General features: G+C 36.8%; 1 protein-coding gene across 2 annotated transcripts in view; it reads left to right on the top strand.

Annotated features, from left to right (window-relative positions):
• ODAD2 (outer dynein arm docking complex subunit 2) overlaps positions 1-12,151 on the top strand; it is a 187,145-nt gene that overhangs the window by 7,038 nt on the left and 167,956 nt on the right. For both annotated transcript variants that reach the window (XM_046012769.1, XM_046012770.1), the window contains exons 3-6: positions 994-1,186; positions 2,270-2,376; positions 2,565-2,701; positions 4,674-4,790. In XM_046012769.1, coding sequence (XP_045868725.1) covers positions 994-1,186; positions 2,270-2,376; positions 2,565-2,701; positions 4,674-4,790 — 554 coding nt within the window. The remainder of the gene's footprint in view (positions 1-993; positions 1,187-2,269; positions 2,377-2,564; positions 2,702-4,673; positions 4,791-12,151) is intronic.

The raw sequence follows: 12,151 nt of genomic DNA, 5'->3' as shown, positions 1-12,151 counted from the left end.
ATTCTATTTCCTTTTTCATGAATCTTTAGGAAATGACTGCCATAAGGGTAAGTTGAGATGTTCAGTAAGTGGGTGATTCCTAGATCTCCTTCCCCCACACCTCCCCTCCTGTGGGCTTTTCTAAGAGGCCCTACGTCTTTTCTGCTGTTTCCTGGTGCCACAGTCCACTTCCCGTTGCAGGGCTAATGCGCTTCTCTTCATATCAACCAGATCGAGTTTTCCGGACTAGTCCCGTAGGCCCTTTCTCCCTCCCTGTCCAAATGCAAAAATACTTCATCTTACCTAAATTCCCCCTTCCCAAATAAGGCTTTGCCCCCTTCCTCCTCACTTGCAACTTCATGGTTCTTTGGCTTTTACCAAATTGTTTTCAGCCTCTCTAGGGTGGACTTTCACACCTATGTCAGCCTCGATCATGAGTTAGTATTGAAGTTTTTCAGTGTAACTTTGGTACATGTGTAAGTACTGGCCAGATTTGTTTTTCCAACTCGAACATCAAAAGGCACTGAAAATATAAGCAGTTTGAACAGGTGGGAAAGACTGGCAGTAGATCTGTAGACTGAAAGAAACACGTAGTTTCGGAAAGAAAGCATTTGTGAACACTGAGCACTGGTGTGCGTGTGTACACTCACACACACAGTTCTACTGATGATTCTTCTAAGACCAGTATTTATCTTCAGATCAATCCTGAATATATTAATGGGATACCCATTCTGGCAATGCTCCATAGTCAACTAAAAAAAAGGATGTCTTTTTCTCTGTCTTGTTAGATGATAGTTGGTACTGCAGTAGAAGGCGGGGCCTCTCCAGGACTACAAGAAAGCTCCTAAATACAGCAGAATCTGAAAAGTAGAGTTGAGTTCAAAGTGGGCCCATCAGAGAAAAGCTTAATGAAGGAGGCACATTTGGGTGGGCTTGGGAGGATGTTGTAGTCTTTATGTTTCTTGCAACAGGAGACAAAGAGGGTCATTTTTATTTATTTACTTGTTTGATCAGCTAACAGAGATCCCGTAACAAAAATCCTGGGTCTGGATTATAATGCGATGAAAGATGACACATCCGTAGTGAATATTCTTGATAAAATCACCAAAGATGGAGATCCCGAAAGTGAGATTAAGATGAAGCTTGGCGTGCTGCTCAAACATCTGGATCTGCACCTACTGAATCATTCTCTGAAACATATTTCATTGTGAGTCTTTTCGAGAAAAGAAACCTCTAACAACTAGTTACAAAGAATGCTTTCAGACTTGGGTTTTTTTTTTTAATTAATTTATTTTTTATTTTTTTTAAAGATTTTTTTTTTTTTAATTTGACAGAGATCACAAGTAGGCAGAGAGGCAGGTGGGTGGTGGAGGGGGGAGCAGGCTCCCCGCTGAGCAGAGAGCCTGATGTGGGGCTCGATCCCAGGACCCTGGAATCATGACTTGAGCCGAAGGCAGAGGCTTAGCCCACTGAGCCACCCAGGTGCCCTGGTTAATTTTTTTTTAAACACACAAAAAATAAAGTATGGAAGTTATTGCGACTGATTTAACATTAATTTCATTTAAGATTTCTTTGAGAGAGAGAGAGCGTGCTCGTGTGCATGCGGGGGGTGGTGGATGAGGGAGAAGGAGATACAGAATTTACACGAACTCCCCGCTAAGCTTGGAGCCTGATGCAGGGCGGGATCTCAGGACCCTGAGATCATGATTTGAGCCAAAATCAAGTCGAACACTTCACCAACTGAGCCACCCAACCGCCCCTTAACATTAAATTTTATTGGGATAAGATTTTAGTTTATTGCATGGATATTTCTAATTCTAAAACTTAAACGTTTGCAGTTAGCATTGTTAAAGCTTTCTGTGGGCGTGTACCTGATTTTGAGGACATGAAATGGCCTTGTTATTTTCAGTCTGCTCAGGCTACCGGATAAATGATTAAATAGTAATGCAAATATCATGTAGAGTTTGTAAATTTTAAAACTTGTTCATTTTTCTAGTTTTTTTCCCCTAGTATTCTAGTATTACTATTACCACTAAGAAATCACGTGAATATTTAAATGAGTGTATTTAATGTTGTGTTAAATATGAATCACTGATCTCTTGATGTTTTGACAGTGTTGTAAGATTATAACACAGCTAAAGCTAACTGCAATCTTTTAGTTGTTGTATAATTTGACTACAGTTTTAATTATAAATAATAATACCCCCCTCCCAAAAATGGAATATTTTCATGTGTTTTCTGGGGATTCTCTTGTAGAGTGTTAAAATGAATTTCTTACCGTTCATTTCAGAGAAATATGTTTAAACCCAGCAATTGTTAAGAATGATATAGAACGGCTAAAACATCTCTCAGGGAAAGGAGAACAAACCGTCTTGGAATCTATCGACTATACCTCAGGTTCATAATGTTCTCATAATTCGTTGTTTGTTATGTACAGTAATGATCATTTCCAAATGCTTCACTAGCTACATTAGGATTGAATATTTGAAAAAATGAAAACTTAAGACTATAATCATATTTATTTTTTTAAAGCCAACATATTTTATTTTTGGAGCTCCTTTTAACTCATCGATGATTGGTTTCAGATTATGAATTTTCAAATGGATGCCGAGCCCCACCTTGGAGACAGATTCACGGGGAAATTTGTTATGTGGTGGTGAAACCACATGATGTTGAAACTCTCTGCATTACTTGTAGTGCCGAAGGAGTATTTTTAAATGGTGTAAGTAATTTTTTAAGAACCGTGTTGACTTTGGTGCTTAGCTGCGTCTCTGTTAAATGCAGGCCCGTCTCCAGGACTGAATCCTGATGACCACAGAAAATGCGATACTGTTCTGTGGGATTGAAGCAGATCCCTTTGCTATGTGTTTGCTGAGCAAATCCAAAACGGTTTCAGAATTAGCGCCAGTGGTCTCCATTGTAGGTCATTAAATCGGTCTTCTAAGAAATGCCTTGCAAAGGGACCCACGCCACTTTATAAAATGAAAACCTCCTTAACAGTCAGTTCACTGATTAGTTATATGAGTATTAGGGGAAAGAAAAGGAGGCCCCAGGTAACACAGGAGCAATAACCATAGCTTTTACCCTAAGAGTGGAGGGACAAAGGGAAGGGGGGGAGCAATAAAATGTGGGAGTTTGGCGGAAGTGCCCCATGAAGCTGGGACCCAGATGTCTAGTGAGGCGGCGTCACTGGGCTGTGCTGGAAACTTAGGATCTCAGAAGATGGACCTTGCAGAGCTGGGACTTAGACCTCTGAGCCATGGACCCTGCTTACATTGGCGATGGTCCCTTGGGAGATGGCCTCCCCTCTCCCCTCAGAACTGGGACCCCTATCTGTGGGGAACAGTCACTTCCAGGCTGTGCTGGTCCCCTTGGAGGTCTCCATGAACCCGGCACCCAGACCTCTGAGGAGAGCAATGCCCAATTAGCACTGCTACCTCAGGGACTCCCAGGGCAATCTTTGCAGAACTGGCAGAGCTGAGACCCAGCCCAGAGGCTATTTTGGGCCTCATACTTGCTCACTGAACTTAACTAGGAGCCCGGCTTTCTTCTTGGCCACGCCCTGCCCTTGGTGTCTTCAGTGTAATTTGGGGCCTCATAGGCAACATCTGCAGGGAGAACCCAAATCCTGAAGGGGACCCTTTATCACAGGGGACTGTTTGGAGCATGGCTAACTCGTGGTTTGGTTTGTCATCAAAATGCCTGTGCCACGTTCTTGATGACCAGCAGGCATCTTTCGTGACATGCCTTGTGCTTTCCTTCTCAGAACAACACTGTGCCTTATGTCTGCACAGAGAAGGGAGACAACCTCAATCTGATTTTGCTTCTGGTTTGTTTTGATACTCTAAGAAAGTGAAATTTAAGTTTAGAAAATCAGAGACTTTGACTTTCTGGAGTAAGGCAAGGAGACTTTGTGTCTACCAAAGTCTATTGACCTACGTATAACTTTGTTTCAGAAATCTCTAAGCGTTCCTCTTATTTTCAAAAATGAAAGGAACACGAAACTATTCAGTAATTACAACAAAATGTGTAACATGTGAGATTTACATGGGTATGTGTGATGTTTTGTATATATGTGGTTATGTATATAGATAACAGAATACAGTTTTTTATATATGCATTTGATTAAGGCAGAACCAAATCTTTCCTGTTAGGGCAGGCAAGCAAATGAAAATGAGGAAAGGAAAGAGATGAAAAGAAAGAGGTCCAGACGCAAAGGGTGGAGGGACAGATGGTTACATGGAGGCTCTAAGTCTAGAAAGTACACCTACAGCAACAGCATTATATACTGAACAAGAGCAGAATGTGACAAACAGAGGCTTTTCTGTGGTGCCATTCTAACCTTGGGGCCTTTTATGACTTCATCAGAGGTTCTTGAAGTCATAATGCTTTTTTTTTTGCATGAGGAGGGTACAGAGGGAAGAAAGCTCTCGATTCTCTGCCAACTAGCAAAGTGCCCTACATGCATATAGGAGGTACTCAGTAAAGTCATGCTGGATGGAGGGATGGATGGTTGGATGGATGGACAGACAGATGGATAATTTTAAGAGGGAAGGGTTTCACCTGTATTTTTGATGTATAAAGACTACCACATGGATCGTTGATAGAAGAGAATAGTATGTGGGCTTGGGTTATGATGTATTGATCAGGTTCAGTAAATAATTAATGATAGCGCCAAAATTTTTCTCCCAAAGGGCAAAACAGACGATGAGGGGGGAATTAATTATGAAAGAAAAAGTGAAATTTATAAAGACCTTGTCACATTTTTAAAAGAAAAATCAGCAAAATTCTTGGAAAATATGTCTAAACAGGTAAGTTTATAGACTTTTGAAATTTCACAGCATAGTATTACTTGACTAAACTTTCTGTTGAGAGTAATTCTGCTTTTTTTTTTTTTGGCCTCTGCTTCCCATTTTTAGAGTGTTTTTCACAATAGTTTACAAAATAAGAAATATTTTAAGTGGAGTGCTTCCAGAAAGTTTCTGATTCTCTTTAGGTAATAGGTGTGAAATATTTCAGATTGCTTCCTAAGTAGCACTTTTCATCTTCCCTTTTGAATTAATAACACTGAGAACAAAGGAGTCAGCCCTATTAACGAAGGCTAGATGTTTTGATTATTTTTGACCCTTTCTGGGCAGCCCATGATTACTACCTAATTGGATTGTCTCAATAAGTGTGTCAATTGCATATGCATAAGAACTGGGCTTCCTTTGTATCTTTCATGGTTTTTGAAATAGTGTTGGATGAAGAAATCAGCTAATATAGTTATAAAATTTTGATTGAAGGTGATGTGGGTAAGAAACAATATGCAAGAAATACTAATGTGATACACTTAAGCTCCAGGCTGATTTTTTTTTAAAGATTTTATTTATTTATTTGACAGAGAGAGAGAGATCACAAGTAGACAGGCAGGCAGAGAGAGAGAGAGGGAAGCAGGCTCGCTGCTGAGCAGAGAGCCTGATGTGGGGCTCGATCCCAGGACCCTGAGATCATGACCTGAGCCGAAGGCAGCGGCTTAACCCACTGAGCCACCCAGGCGCCCCTCCAGGCTGATTTTTAAGATGTGCCAGTTCCACAAACCCCACATCAGATAATTTATCCGGTCCATTGCTTTCCTTCTGATCCTGCCACTTCCAGAGCATTCTATTTTCTTACTATACTGCTGCTGCTCTTGTCCTAAAACTTCTCTTTATCATTGCTCTGTGAGCTTTTTTTTCTTTTTCTTTTTGAAATTTCCTGATGTTTGATCACCTATTTCCTAGAATCCAGTTTTTCTTTGTTGTTGTCATAAAATACCTATACAAAACAAAATTTGCCATTTTGACCACTTTGTATATCACCAAGTGCCATTAATTACATTCATAATGTGCAACCAATACTACTGTCTATTTCCAATTTTTTTTTCATCGTCTCAAACTAAAACTCTGTTCTGAGTAAGCACTAACTTCCTCCTTCCCCAGCTCCTAGGAACCTCTAATCTACTCTCCGTCTTTATAAATTTGCCTTTTCTAGATATCTCAAGAAGTGGAATCATACAATATTTGTCCTTTGGTGTTTTGCTTATTTCATTTAACATAATGTTTTCAAGGTCCATCCATGTAGAATGTGTCAGAACTTCATTCCTTGGGGATATGACCACATTTTTTTTTATCTATTCATTTACTGATGGACACTTGCTTTGTTTCCACTTTTTGATTACAGTGAAAAATGCTATAAATATTGGCGTACAAGTATCTGAGTCCCTGTTTCAGTTTTGGAGAGTATATAGCTATGGGTGGAATTTCTGGGTCATATGGTAATTCTGTTTAACTCTTAGAGGAATTGCCAGACTGTTTCTACTTAGACTGAGGCATTTTATATTCCTGTACAAGGATTCCAGTTTCTCCACATTCTGTGTGTATGTTTGTGTGTTTTTTATTATAGACCTCTTAGTAAGTATGAAGTATGGTATCCTATTGTACTTTTGATTTGCATTTCCCTAACGATTAGTGATGGTGAGCATATTTTCATGTGCTTATTTAGCATTTGTAGTCTTTTTTTTTTTTTTTTAAGAAATGGCTATTCAAGTCCTTTGCCCATTTAAAAAAAAATGGATTGTCTTTTCATTCTTGAGTTGTAGGCATTCTTTATGTATTGTGGATATCAATCCCTTATCAGATAGAGTAGTTGTCTTTTCACTCATCTTGATAGTGTCCTTTGATCCACAAACATTTTTAAGTTTGATAAAGTCCAATGAAAATATTTTTGTTGCCTGAATTTCCGGTACAGTACTTAGGAAAACATTGTCAAATCTAATGTCATGAAGATTTGTCCCTGTTTTTTTTTTTTTTTTAATTTCATGGTTTTCGCTCTTAAATTTAGGGACAAAGAACCCTTAAATTTAGGTCTTTGATTTATTCTGAGTTAAGTTTTGTAGATGGTATGAGTATAGTAAGGATAGAGTTTCATTCTTTTGCTTACAGATATTCAATTTTCCTAGCACCATTTGTTGAAGAGATTGTTCTTTCCCCCATTGAATGGTCTTGGCATCCTTGTTGCAAATCAATTTACCATAGATATAGGGGACTATATCTGGACTCTCAATTCTCTTCTATCTTGTCTATCCTTATACAAGTCCCATACTATTTTGACTACTATATACTTGTGGTAGTTTTGAAATTGAGAAGTATATAAGTCCTCAGACTTTGTGTTTTTCAAGACTGTTTTAGCTATTTGGGCTCCCTTTACTTCCTATATAAATCTTAGGTTTGGTTTTACCATTTCTACACAAAACAGCATTGGGATTTTGATAGGGATTATATTGAATTTATAGAATTCTTTGTATAGCATTGTCATCTTAATATTAATTTTTCTAATTCATGAACATGGAGTGGTTTTCCATTTGTTTTTGTCTCCTTTAATTTTTTCAGCAGTATTTTATAGTTTTCTGTCAAGTCTTTTGCCTCCTTGGTTAAATTTATTTCTAAGCATTTTATTCTTTTTGATGCTATTGTAAATAGAACTGTTTCCTTAATTTCTGTTCGAATTGTTCACAGCTCGTGTGGAGAAAGAGAAATGATTTTTGAGTGTTTAAATCAGATCTGGCTCTTTTGAAAGTGAAATTCAAAATCAAATCTTGCAAGTTTACCAAATCCAGTTATTAACTCATTTTAAAAAAATCTTTAGGTCTGTCTTTTTCTTTACTGTTTTTCTTTTTGGGGGCTCCTGGGTGGCTCAGTTGGTTAACTAAGCATCTGCCTTTGGCTCAGATCCTGATTTCAGGGTCCCGGGATCAAGTCCCACATTGGGCTCTCTGCTCAGTGCAGATTCTTCTTCATCCCCTCCCTCTCATGCTCTCTCTTCCTCAAATAAATAGATATTTTTTAAATATTAATTAAAAAAAATATTTTTTTTAACGTGGACTCCATGTGGAGCCCAACCCAGGGCTTGAACTTATAACTGATATCGAGGGTCAGACACTTAACTGACTAAGCCACCCATGTAACCCAGTCTTTAGTTATTTCTATGCATGAGATCATGTCATCTGCAAACAGAGATAGTTTTACTTCTTCTTTTTCAATTTGGATGTTTTAAAAATTTTTCTTGCCTAATTACTATGGCTAGACCTTTTAGGCCTGTGTTGAATAGAAGCAGTGAAAGCTAGCTCCTTGTCTTATTCCTGATATTAGGGGAAAAATCTTTCAGGCTTTTGCCACTAAGTGTGATGTTATCTGTGGGCTTTTCATATATGGCCTTTATTATTTTGAGGAGATTCCCTTTCATTTAGTCTTCCTTTTGTTGGTGTACACCATAATTTTTGGTGGAGCTTCCTGAGTGAAGGAGGCATATAACGGGGAAAAAAATTGAAGGTTAGCATGTGAAATATCTTTATTTTTCTCTCTCAGTTATTGTTTCTATAATGATAGTTCAAAAATAATTTTACTTAGAATTTTAAAGGCATTTTTTTTCCTGTGTGGCCTGTCTGTTTTGACTTTTCTCATCTAAAAGCCTTTAGGATCTTCTCTTATTCAGGATGTTCTATAATTTTCATGATGATATGGTTGGTGCTGGTTTTGTTTGTTTTTCATTAATGACGACCTATGTCCTTCAGAACTAGAAAAATACTTTTTTTGGTATCACATCTTTAATCATTCTTTCCTTTCTGTTCTCTTTGCTCTCTTTTTGAAACTTAATAGTTGAATGTTGGGCCTCTGAGACTAATCCTCTGATTTTGTTTTCTGTTGCCCACGTTTTGTAAATATTCTTTTACTTTATCTTCAAAACATTGTATGTATCTTTAAAATTTAAGCTCTCATATTTTCAACATTTTGTTTTTGGGTGTTTTTCTCTACCTATCCTATGTTTTCCTTTCTCTTGGGTGAAAGCTAGGAATAAAACAGCAAGGTCATAGGGTAACTGTCTCTTTAACTTTTTAAGCAATTCATAAACTGTTTTCCAAAGCGGTTGTATTATTTTACATACATACTGGCAATGTATGGGAATTCCAGTTCTTCTGCATATTTGTCAATAATTGGTATGGTCAATCCTCTGATTTAGACATTCTAATAGATGTGTGTACTGGTATTCCACTGGGTTTTAATTTGCATTTCTTGAACGCATTCTTTCATATGCTTATTTTGCCACTCTTATATGTGATGATGTGTCTATTCCAATTTTTTGCCCAGATTTTCATTAGGTTGTTTGATATTTGTGGAAGATCTTTATATATACTCTTGGCTTGCGTATTCTGTCAGATATATGACTTGTAAGTATTTTCTCCCAATCTGTGGCTTGTCATTTCATTCTCTAACCTGTGTCTTCCAAAAAGCAAGTGTCCTTAATTTTGATGAAGTACAACTTACTAATTTTTTCTTTATAACATTGTACCTGATAAAGCTTTGCCAAACTCAGGGTCACAAAGGTTTTCTCCAATTTTTTTTTCTAGACATTTTCAAATGTTAGGTTTTACATTTAGGCTTTTTAAAATTTATTTTTTGTACATGCTATAAGGTATGGATCAAAGTTATTTTGCATGTTAATATCTAGTTGTTCCAATGCCATTTGTTGAAAAAAAATCCTTTCTCCATTGAATTACCTTTATGCCTTTCTCAAAAATCAGTTGTCTATTTGTGTGGGTGTATTTCTGTTCCAGTGATTTGTCCATTCTTATGCAAGTACCACACTGTCTAATTACTGTAGCTTTATAAGAAATTTTGAAGTGGTAGTTTAAATCCTGCAATGTTCTCCTTTTTCAAACTTGTTTGGGTATTTTACATCTTTTGCACCTCCATTAGGATGTTAGGGTCAGTTTGTCAATTTCTTCATGAAAAGCCTGAAAAATTATAGTTGGGACTATGATTAGTCTATTTTAATTTGGAAAGAGCTAATGTCTTGACAATACTGAAGTTTCCAATCTATGAACAGAGTGTGTCTTTCCATCTGTTTAGGTTTTTAATTTTCTCAGCAATATTTTGTAACTTTCAGTGCACAGCTCTTGCACAACCCTTATGAAACCTACCTGTAAGTATTTCATATTTTTACAGGCTCAAAATGGCATCACAAAGGCCAAGTCAACATCCAAGAATTATATTATTATATATTTTATAATATATATTATTATATTATTTATACCTAAATAACTGCAGTTTCAGCCACCCAGGAGTATAACCTCTAACCAGTCAACTGCAGCTGCCTGGTCCATACCAAGAAATTTACTGATTTACCCCTTCTGCTCCTTGTAGAAGGGTATCCTTGCCTAAACGATATATTCCTTGCTAATAAACTCCTTTTTTAAATGCTCTCTGCCTTTAAAAACCTTTCTTTTGTTTAGTTCTGTAGAGCACCTTTTTGCTTGCTGGGCAGGATGCTGCTGGATTCATGAATCAATTCATAAAACCAGTTAAATCTTCAAACTTACTCTGTTGAATTTTTATTTAACAAGGGCTATGAGTAATGGTAGTTTTAAAATTTCAATATGTGATATGTTGCTATTAAATAAAAATACACTTGATTTTTATATATTGCTTTCATATTCTGAAACACTTATTAATTCTAGTGTCTGCTTTGTAGATCCCAGAGGGTTTCCTATGTAGATGATCATATTGTCTGTGTATAAAGATCATTTTGCCTCTTCCTTTCCAAACTCAGTCCCCTTTTTTTCTTTCCTTAATGCAGTAGCTGGAACCTCCAGTACAGAATTATATAAAAGTAGTCTCTTGTCCCCAGTGGTAAAGGGAAACCTTTCAGTTTCTCACTATTAAGTATGATGTTAGCTGTAGTTTTCTCACAGATGAAATTTTTAAGGTTAAAGAAGTTCCCCTCTATTTGATATTGTTGAGAACTTTTATTAGGAATGGATATTGGATAAAAACAGAGAAGGAGACAAATCCTAAGAGTCTCTTAACTACAGGAAACAAACTGAGGGTTGCTGGAGGGGAGATGGTTGGGGGAATGGGGTAACTGGGCGATGGGCATTAAGGAGGGCACTGGATGAGAGGAGTACTGGGTGTTATATGCAACTGATGAATCACTTATTTCTACCCTGAAATCACTAAGACACTATATGTTGACTAACTTGAATTTAAATAAAACCCCAAAAAAGTAATGGATATTGGATTTTATTGAGTGATTACCTATTGAGATAATAGTATTTTTTTTCTTTTTTAGTTTATGTAGTAAATTACATTGATGAGTTCTCAAACATAAACTAACCTTACCTTCACAGAATAAATCTCATTTGTTCAGGATGCAGTATCCTTTTTATATGTTATGGGATCTAACATGCTAAGATTTTAAGTTTCACATCTACATAAGGTTATTAGTGTGTAATTTTCTTTAATATCTTTGGTTTTGGTTATCAGAGTGATACTGGCCTTCTAGAATGAGTTGGGTAGTTTATTTTTCCTCTGCAATTCCTGTAGAGTTTGTGCAGAATCGGTATTGTTTCTTTCTTACATGTTTGGTAGTGAAGCCATCAGGGCCTGGAGTGTCCTTTGTAGATAAGTTTTTAAACAACAGATTTCTATGTCTTTAATAGTGAGAGCCATGCTGTTATCTGTTTCTTCTCGAGGGAGTTTTGGTAGATTGTCTTTATTTATTTATTTATTTGTACTGAGATAAAGTACCCATAACCTTTGCTATGTTAACCATTCTATTTTTTAATTTAAGTAATCTCTACCCCCAGTGTGGGACTTGGACATGAAACTCTAAGATTAAGAGCAATATGCTCTACCATCTGAGCCAGCCAGGAACCCTGGTCTTCTTTAAAGGAAATTCTCCATTTCATCTAAGTTGTCAAATTTATGATCATAACCTTATTCATAGTTATCCTTTCATCTTTGGTAGCCATTGTTACCTCTCTCATTTCTAATACTGGTCATTGGTGTTTTGTTTATTCTTGATCCATCTGGATAGAGGTGTCTTGATTTTCTCAGTTTCCTCAAGAGACTTAGCTTTTAGTTTCATTGATTTTTCTCGGTTGTTTTTTTTTTCCCCCACTTCACTTTGGTAATTATTATTTCTTCTCATATTTTTACTTTGTAGATTAAAACATGTGTTTTTTTATGTTAAGATCTCCCACATTTTTGCTGATTTTCTAGCAGTTGTTGGAGAGAGGTTTTGAAACGTTTCTACTGTAATTGTGGATTTGTCAGATTTTTCTTTGAGTTCTGTTTTTGTTTTTCTAGCTCTATAT

Source organism: Meles meles, chromosome 7 (assembly GCF_922984935.1).
Source record: "Meles meles chromosome 7, mMelMel3.1 paternal haplotype, whole genome shotgun sequence".
NCBI lineage: Eukaryota > Metazoa > Chordata > Mammalia > Carnivora > Mustelidae > Meles > Meles meles.
Note: the sequence above shows the minus strand (reverse complement) of the source record. Positions and strands in the feature narration are given on the sequence as shown.